A 21,012-nucleotide genomic window follows, 5' to 3' on the forward strand; every position below is an offset into this window, starting at 1 on the left:
TATCGTTTCAAACAGTTCACATTGGTCAAAATAAGTCGCAACATTTTACTTAAATTCTCATTTCTTTTTCTCAAGTTCCGAAAGTTTCAAATTGTTCCATTTTAGATCTTGATCTTGAAAGTTTGAACATTTGTTCTTTTTTAATTATTTCACCTTAGTAGCTATTAAGCACAACTTAGTTATTTACATGTTCTTCTTAGTTTCGAATTTCACTTAAATTCCCATTTTGCTTTCTCAAGTTTTGGAAGTTCTAAACCGTTTTAATGTGCTTAATCTGTCATAGTTAATTTTTTTCCTTTCTCAGACTTTCAAGAAAGCTTACTCAGTAAATTTAACGCATGTTTCATAACATTTCCATTTTGTTCCTATTCGTTTCGAAAATTCCATATCGTGAAACAGAGTTTACATTAGCCAAAAGAAGGTCGCCTATACACATTTCGCCTAAATTTTTGTTTCGGAAGTTCCAAATCATTCCATTGGAGATTTTGATCTTGAAAGTTTGAAACAATGTTTCTCTCTTGATTACTTAATTCTACTAACTTATTAAGCACATTTAATCCACGTTCCATCTCATGCACATGTTCCTACTAATTTCGAATTTCACTTAAATTCCCATTTTGCTTTCTCAAGTTTTGGAAGTTCTTACCCCTTTTGAAATCCTTCATCTGCTATAATTAATTTGTTTCTTTCTCGGCCTGTCATAAACTTCCAACTCATTTCCAGTTCGATCCTATTAGTTTCGAAAATTCCATATTGAACCAAACTGAACAGGTTGCTTAGTCATTTTCAAAATTTTGAACTCCATACAGATTTGTTAAAAAGATTTAAATTCTCTTTGTCTTTCCCCAGGTTGCGAAAAGGTTGATCCCTTAAGTTAAAAATATAGTTTTTTCAGCACTTGCATGTACAAGTCTTATGGATTAAATATGATACGTTCAATGACATTTCCATTTCGTTCCTATACGTTTTAAAAATTTCATATCATTGCAAAAATATTGCATTTTGTTTTTTCAAGTTTCGAAAATTCCACAACGTTTCGAACTACATATATTTGCTCGTTCAAAAGACATTTACGCATAATTTCCTTATTTATTTTATTTGGCTTTATATGTTTGGGATATCCCAAAGCATTCCAAATCTCAACTTTTTGCAAAAAAAAAAAACATTTCACACTTCGGTGCCATTTGCTTCGAATATTTCAAATTCGTCAAATACAGTGTCGGTCCTTTTCATGCGTTTCGAAAACTCTAAATCGTGCTAGGCGTTTGACTTGTTTCCAAAATTCCAATCGTTCCTATCCGTTTCGAAAGTTCCATTTCGTTCCATGCACGTTAAATGCGCAGACTGTCTAAGAAAATAGTTTTAAATCAAAGTATCGTAGAATTCAGGTGCTATAAAAGCATAACCAATTAAATTATAAAAGTTTTCCGCTAAATTTCATTTCAAACCATTTCTTTTCGTCTGCTTCCCATGACAAAGTCTAAAAACACAAAAACATTTGAACAATTGTAATTCATTATTTATTTATTTTACATTTACATTATTTTTTCGTGTACAATTTTCCACTTCCCCTCTTTTAGCGCCGCACTTGTTTTACCAACTCTGTAGTATTTATACCGTATTTTGTTTGCCAATTATTGCCCGTAATTGCTGAGTAATCAACACAATCCAGTATTTCCATTTGTGAGACTAACTTAATTCAGCTGCAATCAGTGCTAACTTAACCTAGTTAATCGGTCAGGCGCTGAGCGTGAAAAGAAAATTAAAAAGAAAAAGAAAAAAAAAAACAATTAAACAACGAAAATCGACGACAGACAACACTGACAGTGAATATTCCGGCTGTACCAAGTAATAAAGCTGACATGAATCCGCTTACACTATTCAAAAGTTGGCTATTTGTGTTGTCGTATTCTCGCCGTCAGGCGTGGCTTGATATTGAAGCTGTTGCTGTCAGCTACCTCCTCTTCCCCACTGACGCTCTTCAATGTAATTCAAGACAATAGCCCTGCGATTTGTACCTCGAGACAATAATAATTCATTCAATTTCTTTTATTCATTTTCCCAGTTTTTTGCTTATCTGTTACCTTGAGTAACGGTAAATTTTACAAATACGTCTACATAACCACGTAGGCACACAAACCTGTTTTGCCGCCCAACACTCTGTTGTGCTGCCCACAACTGAGTGGAAGAAAAGATTTTTATTTTTTGTTTATAAGTTTTTAATATTAATTTCTTTCTCTTCTCACTGAATTTTATTTATCAGTGCGTTATTTTATTTTATTTATTTATGCAGCTAAGTATGTATGAAGTTGCAGTGGCGTCACTTGAGTCAGGCCATAATTGCGTGACGGTAGGCACTTAAATATACTAAAGCCGTACTTTTTACATACACAGATACATTTGTTGATGCAATAAAGTAAGTAGCTTTTAATTATGTTCAGGAAATCCTTAAATTTGTAAACTTTTCGCGGCCGTTGAAAGTTCAATGGCAATATATATAGTTCACGACTTTTTTGTTTAAATCATTTCATGAAATTTTAACGCGATAAGCCTGGTTGAAGGGTTCATTGCTATCTCTGTAGAGAGTTAGTTTTGTCTGTATACTTTGCGGAAAGCAGCTGAATATATGTATTGTTAACAAATTTTGTAAAAAAAAGGTCCGCTGAATAAGCTAAATGCCATTCTTAGCGAGCTGAATACTCTAGCTGCATCGCTAATTTATAAAAATAGTTAAAATATAGCGCACAGGTAGTTGCTAAATAAGCCGAATACGTTAAATAACTGAATAGAGTAAGAATTTCCCAATTCACTACAAAAATATGTAGCTTAATACATTTAAGCATTAGCGAGAAGCTTAATAAATCTGGCAGAAATTATATTTTATACAGAACGTGTCAAAAAATTAAAAAAAAATCGTTGCTGAATAAGTGTAACGCCACTTTTGGCAAGCCAAACGCTGCATCTGTATCAGACATTTTTGCAAAGCGTAGTAATATAGTTCAAAATGCACCAGAGGTCGGAACATGTTTTAGCTGACTTATGACTAACTAAATACCGTGGTAAATTTCTTGCTAAATAAATTAAAAACCTTACTTTCTAAGATTTTGAGAGACTTTACAAAGATATGTAGCTGAATAGATTTTAGCATTAGCGAGGGCCATAGTTAAACTAATCAAAAAAGTACTCTATGCTAAATATCGCAATAAGCTAACAAAAAATGCTGCTGCATGGCCAATTTTTGAAAATAGTTTACATATTTTCCAAACGAGTTGCTGAATAGCTGAATATTTAAAAGAAAAATTTAAAAGCTGAGCTGAGAATTCCGAAAGTGTAAAGAGATGAGCTGAGTATTTACGAGCAAGAAACTCGTACGCAAACTGTGCTGAATAAGAGTATGAAAATATATTTCCTCAGATCAGGTAGCGACCGGAATGTCAACTTCCTGGTGAGAATAATTCTCACGCAAACATTTCTTGAGTATGTCCAATTATTTAATGCACAGTGAAAAATAAGGAACACATGTACACTGCTGAATGAACTGAATATATTTCATAGTGGGCTGAATACTTGTGTTGTGTTACATTTACATTGCTCAAAGTATGACTTAAAACCTGTCTTTATGTAAGCTGAATGCAGTGTAACATGGGCGAAATGTTACAGTTTAGTCCAAGTTTCTTAATGCAAGCTAAAAGACTTCTGAAATTAAGTGCTGAATTGCAAGCTGTCTAACTTAAAATATTTTTTTATAATGTCTTGGTTTGTGAGTTGAGGAAAGAAAGAATGTACAAAATGCTGCTGATGCGATTAGACCGTGAGTTATGACTGAATTAGTAAATGTAGTGTGTTTTCTGAAAGATCCGTATATGCCAATTTATGAGCTGAATGCACTGCGAATTGGGCTGCATGGCTTCTTTTCATAGGATCTTTAAATATATGTATATATAAAAAAAATGTGTGAAATTTGATTAAATGCTTTAAAATACTTTATGCTAAACTGTTAAGCACATTGCTGAACGAATAAAACAAATGTGAAATATGCTGCTGAATAAGCTAGTCACCTGGCTGAATAAGCTGAACGCTTGCCAAAAGTATTAGCTGTACAATCAAAAAAGGTCCATACTTTTTTAAAATACTATATGTATTTACCTGAATACAAGCTGGTTAAAGCATTGATATGAACTAGTTAATGCGCTGAATACTTCAGATTAATTATATTAAATGTTTTGCTAAATTATCTTAATATACTGCTTACAAAGCTGAATGAGTTCTAAAACTTGAAAAACTGATCAAATGAACACAATAACTAACGATAACTGCATAAAACTTGTTGCTGAATTGGCTGAATAATTTTATTTATGCCAAAACTTCATCAAAAATGTAACAATATGGATATCAAACGAAAGGTATTCGAAAGTTCTTTCAGACTAAATATAATCAAAACGGCCTTTTCGCCAACTATACATACATTCTTTAGTTTCTAAGAGTTTTCTAATTTAAACACTCCCAGCCAACATGGGATACCTAGAGCTTTTTAAGGTTTTATATAAAGTTTGTTAAAGTTAAAAGTTTTTTGTTACACAAACGCGGTGCCCATATAGGCGAATTCCACGCCACGCTACAAAGCTTATCATAAGCTAACTACTTAACAAAGACAAAAAGGTACGCAAACATATAATACTCGTAAGTATGTATGTATGTAACTGATATGGCAATGTATACTTTTTGATAAAATACTAAAAAGGGTGACGTTTTTGTGACATTATCACATGTTGATTGCAGTCAAAACGTTGGACATTGTTTACGTCGCTTTAACGCAAAACAAAGAATAACAAAGCTGCTAAAAAAATTGCGAAAGATATACGATTGATATAAATATTTGCTAAGTATAGTTGCGAGCTAATGTAATTAAGATCCGCATAACTATTAAAGTGAATTGTGGATAGCAGAGGAGGCTAAGCGGAGAAACGAAGAGAAGAAAAGTATTATAATTGACAAAAAAAAAAAAACGGAGGTATATATGTACGATTTGCACGCGCCTACCGCTGGTATAATTTCAACAAAATAAACGGGCTATAGCGAAAAAAAAAAGTTTTATTAACTTCACTCAAAATTTCTAAACAAATAATGCAGTAATTTAGTAGCAACAAATAGAAAACAGTCTACCAGACATACAGTGCAAAGTCCTTAGTAAACGCTTAGCTGCTTATTTAGCAGTGTGCAAGGCTTACGTAAATTCTTTAGAGCTTCCAAAAATGCAAAAAAATCTAATCTAAATGAGTAAGCGAATTCAAGTTTGATTAGGCGTAAATGTGTCAAAAAATTTTTACTTTTTACTTTTTTTTTTTACCATACATTCATGAACAGGTTTTCGCTTTTACCCCCACCTTGAAACCCTTTCTACATACAATTTATTTGAATGAAATTATTAGAACGGAAATTGTATGTACGTAAAGAAAGCACTCCACTCATACATATCCATGACACTATCATTTACTTATCTACATTGCTAAAGCACATGCCAAGTATAGAAAAAAGGTAGCAAAAAAGGGAGAGAAAGCAAACGCAACACAATAAAAGTCAACATTAGCAAATTAGTTGTGTAAAAGCGAAAATAAATAAGAATTTAATCCAATGCGTAAACAAATGTGGTTAGCGTCATGGTGTCAGCTGGCTTAATGCCGCTACTGCCGCATTCTAACCTCATTTGGCTGGTAAATAAAACCTTTGGACAATTTAATCGCTTATTTACTATGTATTGTGGTTACCGCGAAACATAGCGCAATCGAAGCTTTTGTGTGCTAAGAAGTTCTAGCTGGCAATAGACGATTATCAGGTGACAAGGTTGTTGATAGAAGTGACAGGGTGCTTGAAATGAATGGGCTGAATATGCTGCTGAATTAGATGAATTTGCTGCTAAGGTAACAGGGTGCTTAAAATGTATTACAAAGTATTGGCAAGTGAGGTGAATATGTTGCTGAATTTGCTTCTTAAGTAGCAGGGTGCTAATAATGAATCACAAAGTGATGATAAGTGGGCTGAATATTTTGCTGAATTAGCTTAGTATGCTGCTAAAGTAACATAGTGCTTAAAATGAACCACCAATTAGTGGCTAGTGGGCTGAATATGTAGCTGAATGAGCTGAATACGCTACTGACGAAACAGGAAGCTTAAAGTGAATAATTGTCAGGCGACAAGGTTATTAATAGAAGTGGCAGGATGCTTGAAAGAAACCACAAAGTATTGACAAACGGGCTGAATATCTTGCTGAATTTGCTGCCGAACTTACAGGATGTTTAAAATGGACCACAAAGTAGTGGAAAGTAGGCTGAAGTAGATGAATATGCTGCTGAATGAGCTGGATACACTGCTGAATTAGCTGAATTCCACAATGTAAGACAAATGTATAGATGCACCCATTAATTTTTACGAAAGTATCTAACTACATTGCGTAATAAGCACTGAGTAAAATTAATGTGTCTAAAAGTGTTTGCAGTTATGCAAACGAGTCTAATAGAAGACAGGATATGCTACCGAATGGTTTAAATATGTAGGGCTAGATGCTGAGTAAGCTACAGGACGAGCTTAAAGCTTGAAAATTTAAGAAAATGCGCAAAATATGTAACACAATCAATTGCTGACATAGCTGAATATGCGAGACGTCTTGAATTATCTCGCAAAAAAGTTGTAAAACTCAACGCAAAAGTCGTAGCCGGCATGATACACGTCGAATTAAAGTGCGGTTTGCATTGTTAAACGTCTGACTAATTTCCCTGATGCTTAAAAACAGAGAAAGCGTTGCCACTTAACCGCAATTTGAGAATATATTTTGCTGAAAAAGCCAAATTTATAATGAGATATAATAAACGCCTTTGGAAAACTTAAAAAAAAAACATATACATATTGGAATTTTCTTAAATTATGGCTAAAATGCGCGCTTACAATATGCCGAATTGTCAAAATAATGAGCTGAATGCATTTTAGAATGAGCTGAATAACATAAGGAAATATTAGATACACTTTTGGTTATTTAATAAATAAAACTCTCGGTTGCACCGCAAGCTTTATCGGACGAAGATGGTTGTTGAATGCACTGAAACTTTTTATCATTTTTAAGTTTCTTTAGAAAGCCAATAACAAAACGCTTAAATGTGAGTGAATTCGATGAATATGTAGGAGTTGAATTTAGTTGTTTCATTTACATTTCTTGAATACTTGGAGATACACATAAATATTAGAATTTTCTTAAATTATTGCTAAAACGCGCGCTTACAATATTGCTGAATGAGCTAAATGAGCTATGTCAATTGTGAAAATTGGAGCTAATGGGTAAGAAGCATGTTGGAAATAATTTGCTGAATGCATTTTAGAATGTGCTTAATAGATGAAAAACAAATGAAAACATTTGATTATTACCAAAAAATTACTTAAAGCCAGTACTATTTACTTCACCTTGGGTATTACATAATTAAAACTATTGCTTTCACGCAAACTTTAGCGGGATGAAAATTTTTAAACGCTTGAATATGTTGCTGAATGCGCTGAATATGTGATAGTTATGAATTTAGTTTTTACCTTTTAAAGTTCCTTTCCAATACTTAAGCCAAATTGAGGCTGAAGTGTCGGATACCGTGAAACTTGGAGTAAAAATCATATCATAAGTCTATAGAAAACTGGAAAATATTGGTTCCTATGACTCTACACACATACTAACATATAAGCTGAATCGACTTAGAATGAAAGCCGAATATAACTGCTTAAAGGCACATATATAAAAAAAGTCGAATGCAAATTAGGTGTAAAGGTAATAGTTAACAGTAATTAGCTTATATCTGTTAAATAAATCTCGACATTAATTCTACTGAATACGACGAGTCGATTAGTCAGCAATTTAGTCAACATTTTGTTAGTCAAAAATCTCCAAAACAACTACAGGGTCACATAGCATAAGCGTGTTAATTACGCACACACAATACAAACATGTAAGCATGTGTGTAAGCCTATGCTGCTGAAAACCCCGGTCACTAGCCAAACCCGGTTACTTACTACGACATAATTAGGCATTTTTATTTGTAGCACCAGTTAGTAGCGACTAATTCACAATGCAGTGCTAATTGGAGAATCTGATATTTCACACCTATACTGGTGGGCCTATACATACATATGTACGGCCAAATATTGGCACATGCAAATTGGAAAATGCAGATCTAAATATCTGGATGGAGTTTGCAAAAAAATTGTATACGAAGTTATTTGAATATCGGTGTAGTTAGTGTATCATAAGATATTTCCAAAAAAAAAATATTTCCAAGGCTCCAACAGTCGCAATGGCCAAGTGAGCAAAGCAAAGGCGTGCCATTCGAGAGGCCCAAGTTCGAGTCCTCGGGCAGAGGAATATTTTTTTCTTTTTTCTTAATTTACATTTCCTTTCATTTTGAATTTTTTTATTTCTTGATGTTATTGTTTAAAATGAAGATTTTTTTTTATTTCATTTACTTTTTACGAACTTTTTTATTTTTTCTATATATTGGCAAAATTTTTTTGTTTTCTAGTTTAATTTTATTTAAATTTTTGGATTATATTGATTAAAAAATAAAAATATTTATTAATTTAATTTGATTTTTCTTTTTTAATTTATTTAATTTTTTAACTTTTAAATTTTGTTGTTTAAAATTCATATTTCGTTTTCAATTTCATTTACTTTTTAGGAACTTATTTTATTTTTTTTTCTATATTTCAATATTTTTTTTTAGTTTAATTTTCTTAAAATTTTTAGATTACATCGTTTAAAAAATAAAAATACTTTTTTAATTTCATGTATTTTTTCGAAACATATTTTATTTATTTCTTGTTTTTTATCTTTCATTTATTTTTCTTTAATTTCATTTTCTTTTAATTTTTATATTTTAATGTTTTAAGAAAAAAAAAACATATTTGTTTCATTTTATTACATCTTTGTGCTCTTATTTTATTTTTTAAATGTATTTTATTTTAATTTTAGGATTTTATTTTAAAAATAAAATTTTTTCCCTTTCTTTAATTTTTACTATGGTTTCGCTTTTGCTTATTTAATTCTTTTGTGCTTATAAAATTATTTTAAATTGATTTAGTTTTTAAAAATATTATTTTTATTTATTTTTCCCTTATTTGATTTTAGTTTTTTTATTTATTTTTATTTTTTCAGTAAAATTTTCTTTTATTTATTAGTTTTTTATTGTTATAAAAAAAAAATATATATACCGAACTGACCTGTAATTGATGAAAACTATCTCAAATATGCGATTATATAAATATTTAATTTTCTTAAATTTTTTCAATAAAAATGCAAAAAATGGAAAATTTAAATTAATTAAATTAAATTAATTCAAGATCAGACAACCCCACTCTCGACAGCGGCATTGCCTACTAACAGTCACCGGTTTTAGGCAGCCTGAAAGAGTTTTTCTGAGCATCTAACGTTACCTTTCGTACGCATAAGTTTGGTTTTATTGTAGGTAGCAAGATTTTCCCATCCTTTTAGTCACTTCCTTAAAACACAGCTACCTTTTAATGAACTTGTAGTTGGCCAGTGGCATTTCTGATTCCCTATAGAACGGCAAAAGTGAAACGGATGTGTCCCCTCTTCCAAAATCGTCTGACATTTATTTGTCTGGTGCACATCCTGATATTTACGCTGAATGAGAACCGAATGGTTAAGCCATCCCGTTCAAAGATTTTCGGCAGTTAGCTGCAGCTTTAATGTTGCTGTTGGTTTCGGTGATGTAAAAATTTAATTCACAACCTGAATAATCATAAGTTAACTTGCACCTGGGCAACAAATAGTTTTTCGCGATAACAATTATTACTTGCTGGTATGAAATTATATATACATATGTACATAAATACATACATACACATGTATGTATATGTGCCATACTTTTGACAGTTAAGAGTTCCGCTGAAAAGAATCTATTGAGTCATCCACTTGAAAGCTTCATATCGATTCGATAGCACACTCCTATTTTTTCCCCCAACTGATATACACGCTTTTGTACTATTGTCACCTTCTACAATCAATTAGAGTTATTGTCAAATAAGTCAGTAAATTTTTAACTCAAATCATTTATTCGCTTCAACCATACATATCCTAGGTGTACCCTCCCACCAGCGTTGCCAGGTTGACGTTTTTAACGTCATTTGGACGTTTTTTTGTACCCTGTTGACGTTTGGACGTTTTTTGTGTAAAAAATTACGTTTTTCAACTTCCCAGTAATTTTTCTTGTTACTAAATCTTATAAGTTGAACTGATTTTGTAGTATTTTCTTAATAAATCCTTACAATCTTTGTGTTTTGCTGCAGCTGCTTCAAAAGATTTTTTCTCGATTCTTGGACTAAGGATCCCGTGTTCAAAGGCTGGTTGTGTTAACACTTGAGGTTACGAGGCTTGCTGTAATGCTTGCAATTGCACATTAAAAGCCAATTCAGGAAGAGCCGATCTATTGCAGCAGGCACGCTCGCAAAAGCATCAAAAAAAGCTGTGCAGCATAAAACGTCAGAAAAAAGTAGGCGACTTTTTTTAGACTTCATTGGGCGCGTTTCTAAGACGTAGCTGTTGCTAAACTGTTGAGTGTTTGTTTCAGAAACGCACAGTTGAGTAGTTCCGCTCAGCTCAACGGTTGACAACGTTACGCCATTTTTTTCATCATCATAAAATTATTTCGCTACATGAAGTCAACAATTTATATAAGTCAAAAATGATGTTTCTCTTTCGTCAGTTTTCATAGAAGATTCAAATCAAACAATAATTTGTCTGTAAATTGCTGGCGAAACTGGCTGTTAATAAAATAAAATACACGTACATTAAAAATAAAATAAGAACAACTCCATTATAAATCCTGTGCTATCCATATTTTTGGTTTAATATATTTTTTTTATTTTTGTGCTGTTTTATTTAATTTTGCTTGTTTACAAATGTTTTGGCAGTTTATGTATCTTACCGTTTCTAAGATGTAACTGTTGAACTCAACATTTGACAGCATTTCAGCAACAGTTGAGGTAAACAGTTGCGTCTTAGAAACGCGCCCATTGAAATTGTAATGAACTCAAAAAAGACTGAAATATTAGGTCCATTCAATTACTTTTCCAGTAAGTACTTGCAGCGAGAGCGTAAAAGAAAAATAGAGAGTAAAATTGAGAGCAAGAGAAAATTTTCTGATAAAGTTATTGAACGCAGAACTAGTAAAAACTTGCAACTTACGCCATTTTGACACTTTCTGACGGTTAAGTTTTGGCGCGCAATTTTCTTTTTATTTGGGAATAGTTCCCTTCGTCATAAAAATAAGAAAATATACAATAGATTTAAATGTTTCATCCATATTTTTATTTCACTCATTATGTTTCATCAAATTATCCTCTTAAACAGTTTGTTTACATTTGAATTTGAAACATAACCTTACTTTTTGACTCCTGCCAATTCCTACTAGTAAAATTTTTACTTGCAAGAATTTGCAGCTCTCTCTCGGGGTGTTACGCTCTCGAATTCGCTCCCTCTTGCAAATATTTTGGGTTATTGAATGCATTCCCAGTAAAGACTTGCAAGTACTAGCAACAATTCGTAACAATTTTTTGATATTGAATGGACCTATTGCTATGCTCCTTCTTAGCAGAACGTAATTTAGCATTTTCGACAACCGAGCCCCTAACCAAATGTCTACAAGAAAAAAAATTAAATATTAAAAATCAACGCGATTATTTAGCCCCTTTAAACTTGCACATTATTGGTCTGAAATTTAAGAGGCTATCAAACTGCATACTCAAAAAAAAATTCTAAAAAATCTGAATAGAAAGTTGAATATCTAGCTGAAAATTTGCAGATTGTTTATAATTTTTGCACAATTTTTGTGGATTTATATTTTGTTTGTTAATGAGCTTGGCTTTTATGGACAAATAATAAACATTAAATAAACGAAAGAGAAACAGCCAAAATCGATCAAATTGTTGATGACTTAATCAGCTTATCACAAGTGTATGTATAAAATGATTATTATATTAACTCTCTCAAACCAGTTTACAATAAATTTTGAATGTGCTCTGTCGAAATGACATTTTAATATATATAACGTACCTAACCGTCAAAATAACGTAAGCGACAAAATTTTCTTTTTGATGCAGAAATGCATCTAAATGCTCTAGGAATATTTCTGCATCAAAAAGAAAATTTTGAAAAAAAAAATGTCGCTTACGTTATTTTGGCGTTGGAGGGACGTTTTCTCATGCCGAATACCTGGCAACACTGCCTCCCACCCACAATCGGCGCCCTCGATCGCCTAAGCAAAAGTTTGATTGATCGCTAACAAGCTTTTGTGCTCACGAGTATCTGAACTATGTATGTATGTACTTGGCTCTCATGAAAAGCTTTTGAAAATATCTATGATTTTTGGAATTTGCCTGCCTACAAACAAACATACATACATACATATATAGGTATGTAGTATATAGTTTGCTGCGATATCGGTAACAGCCGACATAATGACGTGTTTCCAACACGAACAACAACAAGGACGTTTTACTAAGAAAATGTTACTAAGTATGAGTGCATTTGTAAGCGCATGACTTTTGAGGCAAACAAAATCACAGTCGGCCAACAACTGGCCGGGGCAGCTAAACAAAGCCGATCGAGGCTATTAAGCATACAAATGAAACCAAAAACGTGTTGCAGTTGGGCTCGGTGGCATTTATATACATATGTATTTATTAGGTGTGCTTTTATTGTTCGCTTTTTATTTGTATCTGAGTCATCTTATTAACAAGAGTTGCATTTTTTGGATTTCTTTCTTAACAATAAACCTATGAGAAATTACTGAGAATTGGGCAAGTTTTGGTGTTTATCGTGTCACTAGAGCACTTAAATGCTTAGATAATGAAAAGCATAATTACCTTTGTACATATGTAGAAGTTTATGCATAGATATATACATACATTAGGGCGTCTCACCAAAAAAGGGTTGCAGTTCTTTCGCCGGAATTAAAAAATTTAAAATATTTCGGAAAAATATTCAGATGAGCTGAACCGATTTGAAAATATGTGCTTCAAAAAATCGTATTATCTATCTATTGTCTTCTGCTTCTGTTCTATATAGATCTTCTAGGTTCTATGCATCCTCCAACTTTATAGCTTAGGTAAAGTTAGATTAATGTGGCAGTCTGTTCAAATGACCTACTTACCACTGTTAAAAACGAGAACCTTAGTCACTATTTTCCATGTAACCGTTTTGAAGCTCTTACGAAGCGCAAGATTGGTTTTATTTCTACACCGCACAGTTCCGTAAGCTGAAGATGTGTTTACCTAAAAAGTAATTTTCGTCTGTTTTCTCCTCTTTCTCATCTCAGTGAATTCTGCATCTCGAAGTGTGCCTACTAAATTACTAGCCAGTGACCGGTTACACAAGCCGTGACCTCCGAAATGTCCGCTATTTTATAGGCTGAGTAGTTCATGTATTTCTTCTTATCAATTTGCTAGCCTAGTTGTTATGTAAGTGTCCTCATCTATCCATTACCTATTGACCTCTTGAAAAATCTTATTTCCAATCCTTAATTTACAGGATACAATGGGTATCACAATTTTAACTCAGTTTTCACGCATTGGAAGTTTGAAACCTGTCCTGGCTTGCTCATCGGCCCTGCAATGTCCTCGAAGACGATGCTAATATCATTTAGAGCTGCCATGAATGCAACCTTTGATTTTAACAATTTCGCGTTCATTGATTTGATGGCCGTCTATGGCTATCCAAGAAGATATTTATCGTTTCGTTACGACGAGCGTGTTAAGATCCTTTATAGCTAGAACTTCTGCATGATAAACGCTGCAGTGGTCCGGGAATGTAATGTTCAATTACAATCCTAATTAGAGAAAACTCCGTGGCTCAGCCTATTGTCTAGCTTGGATCCATCCGTGCGAAAATTTAATTCCCACTTCTCTATGATCTCAGCTCCGAACCGAAGCGGTGGTTCTCCTACCACATTAACTGCAGGCTAATTGGTTATCGCTTCTAGCGTTTTGTTTGGCTTGCGCCTTTTATTTTGCCAGTGTCTACTATATTAGGAAACTCCTATCATAGAACATTAGATTTCCTAAGATTTAAGAGTCGGATGGATAAGCTTTATGTCACGCCTTGCATTTTCCTGCAGACGTATACGGCTTTGGTGGCTTTCCTTACTCTTTTCCCGACCTGCGAGCTCCACGTCAACTTGTTGTCTGGGTAGTGTATCCAAGGTATTCGGTGCATGATTTAATGGTAAGCGGGCATGGAAAAATCCCTGACTAAATACTTCGATAACATTGCTCGCCTGAGTTGTTGTTGAGTACCGCAGATTATTAAAAATATGTCTTAACAACCGGCTCGCCTCTCGTCTCGCCTAAAATTTTTTCTACAGACCTATAAGGCTTTCCTAATTCTTTCCGCGGCATCCGAACTCCACTCCGTCAACTTATGACACAAACTTCGCTAGAGTATATCATGCATGATTCAGTGGTAAGGGAGGGTGGAAAAATCCGTGACAGGATCCTCCGCGTGGCTGCGACAAGGCAATTCGCCCTTAATCGGCTGCTTGATCTAGAGGGCGGTATGAGAGCTTGTAGAGAAAGTAGTTCAAGAACATATGCCTTTCAACAGTGCAAGCTGGAGGACGGAAGGCGCAACGGTCTTCAGCTATGGTCAAAGATGACTGGCGGTAGGGATAAGCTGAGGTAATTCACAATTTTGGGGCTAAAGAGAAACTGAACCTTGTACTACTTTATGAAGAGTACTAAGTCGGACTTGTCTGCATAAACTTCCAGAAATCCGAAAGATTTGCTTGCGAAATTTCTTTCAAAATACTTTATTTACTTAATACCTACTCAGGAATTTCAGGAACTTTCGGGTTTTAAGATTTTTTGTTTTTTTTTTCGTAAAAAAGAACCTTTTTTATCTCACATGAAAGAATATCACTTTTGCTGCTGGCTGTCTGTCTCACGTGTCAACGAAGTGTAGAGATTAAAACGATGCAATTATATTATTTTAAACCGCAGTTTTTTTCAAACAGTTTCAGCCTTCAAACACCCAACCCACACACAATAGCACCCAATTAGCCAAATTGTTACTAATTCCGCGGGGATACTTAATTAATGGCTGTTTAATAAAACCATAAACGACAGTACGATGCAATAATAATACATGAAATAAGAAAGAAAAGAAGAAAGCAAAGATACAAAGCCACACACAACTATGTATGTACTTAATAAAAAAAGCAAAAGTACAGAAAGCTTGATCAATTTGTGATATGAAGGTGTGAGATCAACCAACGTAACAAATCAACACAGAATAAAATTTGTTAGAAAATTTCAACAATCCAATAACCGGTCGATTAACAACAACAGCAACAAGGCGTTTAAGCAGCGAAATTTTTGAAATTTTAACGGCCAGTCAGTCGCAAGCAACAACCCTCCGAGTAAGCGCAGGTATTCGCACAGCGCTTGAGCGCCAGCAAACAAACAACCGAGAGACGCAAGCAAGCCAGCAATTGTGAGTCAGTAAGTCGACCAAGTGAGCGAGCACAACGACCAGCCGGAAAGGACGCTAACAAGGAGGAAGGAAGGAAGGAAGGCAACTGCAGCAGCGGCAGCGCACAATTCAACTTCGCTATGGGAAATTCATCGTCACACACACACGAACCACTGGAGCGCGGCTTCACACGCGGAAAATTTGGTGATGTTAAAAATGGGGTAGGTTTTTAGCTGCTAAAGCAAGTACCTAANAAAAAAAAAAAAAAAAAAAAAAAAAAAAAAAAAAAAAAAAAAAAAAAAAAAAAAAAAAAAACAGAACACTGCGCCACTTTTGAACTCAACGGTCGTCTAGCACTTGTTTCACACGATCGAAATGTATTCGCTCTTTTTTTTCACGTAAATTTTTGTCTACAACAATTTGAATATGTTTGCATACTAATGTGTTTACTTTCTTTTCTCTTCTGCTGCTAACGCCTTTAGAAATCGGCATCATTTCGCTTTAGCAAGAAATCACCAAAGAAAATGGATCGCTTGCGTCGATCCTTTCGCGATTCGTTTCGTCGTCGGAAGGATCGTGTGCCCGAATCATCGAAACCGCATCAATGGCAGGCCGACGAGGAGGCAGTACGTTCGGCGACCTGTTCGTTTGCGGTGAAATATTTGGGTTGCGTTGAGGTATTCGAGTCGCGCGGTATGCAAGTTTGCGAGGAGGCCCTAAAAGTATTGCGGGTAAGTTGTGGAAAGTGATTGGGTAAATGCAATACGCATTTGTCAGCTGACAAGGTCAGCCTTATTTGAGAGCCGAGGTAAGATTTGATAAGAAAAATATGTAGAATACGGAATAGGGAAATCGGGTTGAACTATATTTTTTCGTTAAATTCGTTAAAAACTAGGTCCGAACTACACCTTTCCTATTGAAAAGTTTTCCTAGTTAAAAATATTCTGAAAATATTTTTTCTGAAATACATTTGTGCTTTTCAGAAATACGATTGAGCTTTTCAGAAATACGATTGAGCTTTTCTGAAATACATTTGAGTTTTTCTGAAATACATTTGAGCTTTTCTGAATTTCGTTTANTTTCAGAAATACGATTGAGCTTTTCAGAAATACGATTGAGCTTTTCTGAATTTCGTTTGGCCGTTTTTCTGAAATACTTTGTCCATTTCTGAAATGCATTTGGACTTTTCTGAAATACATTTGAGTTTTTCTGAAATACATTTGAGCTTTTCTGAATTTCGTTTGGCCGTTTTTCTGAAATACTTTGTCCATTTCTGAAATGCATTTGGACTTTTCTGAAATACATTTGAGTTTTTCTACAACACACTTCACACAGCTTTTCTGAAATTGGAAAAGATGTAGTGAAAATGAAACTAGTTATTTTTGGACTAGTACTGATCCTGTCACGAAATATCAATAAAAACCAGGGACCAAGTAGTTTTCTTCCCAAGAACGCTTCAAAACCAAAACCGCAATGAGAACAAAACTATTGAGAAGGTTCTCAAAGGAATTACATAAGAAAAAAACCCTAGGGAACGTTCCCAAAGAAAACAAAATGCGAACCAAAGTCTCCGGAACGTTTCTGAAAATAACAAAATCGGGAAAAAAGTCTAAGCTACTTACTCTCGAAAAACAATTTGTTAACTAAAGTGTCAGTAACTTTCGGACAGAGAACGAAACGAGAACAAATCTTCGCTGAAGTATTCGCGTAAAATGGAAGCGAGAGCAAAATGTTTGTCATAGCGTTCCATTAGTTTGAAGTGTTTGAATATTAAAACTAATCAAAAAAGAACTGAATGATAATTGTGCAAATAAAGTCAACGAATGAAACGAACTTTTCTTGCACATAAAATGAAAAATTGTTCCATAATGGCACAAGAAATGGAAAAGAAATTTGTTTCTATCAAAATTTCTTAAATCAGTTTGCAGCTCTCAAGAAAAAAGATGTTAGAATATTTATATCTCTTAAGAAAATTTACAGCAAAAGCACAGCACTTTTTCAACCAAACGAAATAAAGAAAAATATCTCTTGTGCTTTCTTTGTGATGAGAGCTACAAACAATCCTTAATGATTAACGATCTGAAAGTTCGAATGATCCAGCTTTCCTCTGGCTTAGAATTAACAATCATGGTTCTCACTGAAACGATTTTTCATTCCAACACGCAGACGGGGCGTTAAGTTCTCAAAAGTTTTTTTCTGGTTTTGTTCTCTAGCAGAACGTTCCCCAGACTTTTGTTCTTATTTGATCCTCCTTGAAAACGTTCTCGATACTTTCGTTCTTATTTTGTTCTCATATGAAAAGTTCTCGAAATTTCGTCTCATTCTATTCATCTTGAGAACGTTCTCGAGAGTTTTGTTCGTGCTTTGTTCTTTACGGAAACGTTCCCGAAACTTTTAATCTCATTTTGTTCCCGTTTGGCTCTTTTGTGAGAACGTTCTTGACATTACATTTTGTTCTCGTGCGGAACTAAACCAACACTGGTACGCGTTCTCGGTCCCTGATAAAAACTATAAATTAATGAACTTTCATTTAAAAATTCTCAACTTCATTGATAACTTTAACCAGTTACACAACTAGTACATTTAGGCCCACTCAGTTTTTTCAGCGCGTTTTAATTACAACAACGTGGATATGCCTTCGAAGCACAAAAATCGCACGAAGAAAGCATTCAATTATCGTCTCAGCTGTGTAGATAGTAAAAAGTTGGGCGTATTACAGCTTATCTCGCCCACAATAGGCATGGAAACAAAATCATTAATTACATACATATTTTCCAATATTCATCACGCTTTTAATCAGCACCTCATTACCGTCTCCTTATTCGCATTAACCCTCTATCAGCTGAAAAATGTGGGCGTATATAGCCTGCTTATCACTCAAAAATGAATTACACTTTTTTACTTATCAACAATTTTCCTTTCTTCTTTCAGAATTCGCGCCGTCGACCCATACGCGGCGTGCTGCACGTTAGCGGCGATGGACTGCGCGTCGTGGACGATGAGACAAAGGGCCTCATTGTCGATCAGACCATCGAGAAAGTGAGCTTCTGCGCCCCAGATCGTAACCACGAGCGCGGTTTCAGCTACATTTGTCGCGATGGCACTACGCGTCGTTGGATGTGTCATGGTTTCCTGGCGTGCAAAGAGCTCGGCGAACGTCTCTCACATGCCGTGGGTTGTGCTTTTGCCGTCTGTTTGGAGCGCAAGCAACGTCGCGATAAGGAATGTGGTGTCACCATGACGTTCGATGTTAAGAATTCGACATTTACGCGTACCGGTTCGTTTCGCCAGCAAACTCTGACCGAGCGTTTGGCGCAAGGTGAAACACCCTCGGCTGTTGTGCCGCCACAGCCAAAACCCTATAATCCCTTCGCCATTGAGCGTCCACACGCCACACCTTCAATGCTGGAGCGACAGGGTTCGTTCCGTGCATTCAGCACCATCGGTAGCCAGTCACCTTTCAAGCGACAGATGTCACTGCGCATCAACGATCTTCCGTCCAACACAGAACGACAGAAGGCATTTTTGGCAGCTGCTAATGGCGGTTCACTTGCCGCTGCGTTAGCCACACCAAATCGTAGTGTTTCACCCATACCCGAGATCTCACCAGCTAAGATGGGCGGCGGCATCGCAGATTTAGATAATGGCATCGCCACCATCGACACGGTCAGCCAATTGTGTCAGGAGCTCAGTCAGGGTTTGTCGTTGCTCAGCCAAACTGATGCAATGATTGCTGCTGGCGATGATCTCAATTTCAATAACAATATGAGCATTAATCAGAATATCATTGCCGCGGAAAAGACGCAACAACAACAGAAGGGAATCTCCACACCAACTGGATTGTCGGCAACTGCCAGCAATAACAGCATCGCAGCTGCCGCCGCCGGCGCCAGTATTAGAATGTACGAATACGCCGAGGGCGCAGTGAGTAGCGGTTCAATTGTGGGCGCAACCACCACCACACCTACGGCACAAGTAGCGCCACGCGTCTCCTCGGTGTCGCCAATATCCACAAATTCGCCCGTACATACGCCTACAACACCAACGTTGACTATGACGCCGCCACCGCCACCGCCACCAACAACTGTACGTCCAGTGGAGGTGGTAGCACCACTGCCCAATGCTGATCAGTGGCTAGGCGAAGTGGTGAAGAAGACATCGCCTGCGGTTATCAAACGTGCGCCACGCTTGCTCAACTCAACCGGACGCACTCAGTCAATGAGCGCCGCACCGCCATTAGGTGTCGACCCCTTCGATGCCGAATGGGTAGCCGGTGTAACAAAACCACTCTCACCCGATCTGCCAGTGGCACCCACAACGCCAGTGGGAGAGATAGTAGTAACACCCACATTAAGCAGTACAGCTGCACCACTACACAGTACCAATCCATTCATTTCACCGCCGAAGGTACCGGCGCAAACATTCCAGGTGCAACTGTAGACGAAGGCGAAAGAGGAAGTGGGAAGTCCTCATGCTACTTAATTGAGAGGAGGAGGAGGAGCGCGAGAAAGAGACGGTATGTGGCATGTGTGTTGTGTGCGACTTGCGTACGAGCGAAAAAAGCTAAGCAACTCAGTAGCTGCAAAGTTGGAGTGGAGAGCCAGAGGATGAAAGCACAATTGGCGCTTTAGCTGCATTGGTGGGCAGAGTTGACGCACTCACAGCCGCGTCACTTTCGCGAATCTTCTATGAAACGAATGTAGACTAATTCTGCTGGGCTCTTCTTCGAGCAAAGAGTTGAGTAGCTGCTTGTGAACATCTCTGTGTTACTTTTATTTACATTTCCAACACCTAAAAGTATGCAATGTTTGAGCGCTTTTTATATTAACTTTTCGGACCAGAATGCATGTAACAAGAAGAGAGTAAACTTTGGAAAGGACTTGTAAGGAAACAATGTAAAAACAGAAAATGGTGTGACCTTTAGTGATAGGAATAGAAGAGCTTATTTAGCACAAGATGCGAGGTTCTAGAAGTTCGAAAATTAAAAATTTTATGTATATTAGCGCGAGTAAATTTTTTGACTTTACGTGTATATGTAGCATATTGCGATTCTACGCATATTTCTAACAAAATTTGCTGAAGAAACCATGGATCTAAAATCAATTTGAAATTTTCACTGTTGCTCCCTTTTGCAGAAGTTTAAAGAAAACGATAAGTGCAGAGATGGATTCCTTACAGAATTTTTTTTATACAAAATTTTAAGAAACAAAATGCTAAGAAACCTATTTTCGCATTTTTCTAAACTCCAAATTGATTTTAGACCTATGGTTTCTTCGGCAAATTTGCTTAGAATTAAACGTAGAATCGTTCTGTGCTATACGTGCATAGCCGAAAAAATCTCCCATACAAATTGACCCGCCCTAATGTAGATATATTAAGTGCTGTACACTGCGCGTACACTGCGAGGAAATTATTTTGTTGTCAAGTAGCGAGCTTTAAGTTCATTTGTTGAGATGACAGCTGTTGAATCCACCACTTTTTCACTAGTTAGAGACTAG

General features: G+C 35.7%; 1 protein-coding gene and 1 long non-coding RNA gene across 5 annotated transcripts; one reads left to right on the forward strand and one right to left on the reverse strand.

Annotated features, from left to right (window-relative positions):
• Window positions 1–1,417: 1,417 nt before the first annotated feature.
• On the reverse strand, window positions 1,418–2,212 carry LOC108369559 (uncharacterized). 4 transcript variants are annotated; one of them, XR_001848535.1, is made up of 4 exons: window positions 2,141–2,212; window positions 1,826–2,018; window positions 1,540–1,744; window positions 1,418–1,480 (listed from the first exon to the last, which is right to left on the reverse strand). It is a non-coding gene; the product is annotated as an uncharacterized LOC108369559 (long non-coding RNA). The 4 variants fall into 4 exon arrangements; XR_001848534.1 differs by having other exon boundaries at window positions 2,085–2,175; XR_001848533.1 differs by having other exon boundaries at window positions 1,826–2,180.
• A 93-nt stretch (window positions 2,213–2,305) lies between these two features.
• On the forward strand, window positions 2,306–20,476 carry numb (NUMB endocytic adaptor protein). The gene is made up of 4 exons (XM_017624685.1): window positions 2,306–2,350; window positions 15,057–15,735; window positions 15,997–16,245; window positions 18,446–20,476. The coding sequence occupies exons 2-4, from the start codon at window positions 15,655–15,657 to the stop codon at window positions 19,952–19,954; spliced, it is 1,839 nt and encodes a 612-aa protein (XP_017480174.1). The 5' UTR covers window positions 2,306–2,350; window positions 15,057–15,654; the 3' UTR covers window positions 19,955–20,476.
• The last annotated feature ends 536 nt before the right edge of the window (window positions 20,477–21,012 follow it).

This window comes from Rhagoletis zephyria, unplaced genomic scaffold (genome assembly GCF_001687245.7).
Source record: "Rhagoletis zephyria isolate East Lansing unplaced genomic scaffold, Rhagoletis_zephyria_1.1 Rzeph_scaffold_03736, whole genome shotgun sequence".
NCBI lineage: Eukaryota > Metazoa > Arthropoda > Insecta > Diptera > Tephritidae > Rhagoletis > Rhagoletis zephyria.

Bases quoted from the DNA above. Each gene is read 5' to 3' on its own strand.
- numb (XM_017624685.1), top strand. From the start codon at position 15,655: ATGGGAAATTCATCGTCACACACACACGAACCACTGGAGCGCGGCTTC. The intron at 15,736-15,996 runs GTAGGTTTTTAG...TAACGCCTTTAG, and splicing joins TTGGTGATGTTAAAAATGGG to AAATCGGCATCATTTCGCTT. The intron at 16,246-18,445 runs GTAAGTTGTGGA...TTCTTCTTTCAG, and splicing joins AGGCCCTAAAAGTATTGCGG to AATTCGCGCCGTCGACCCAT.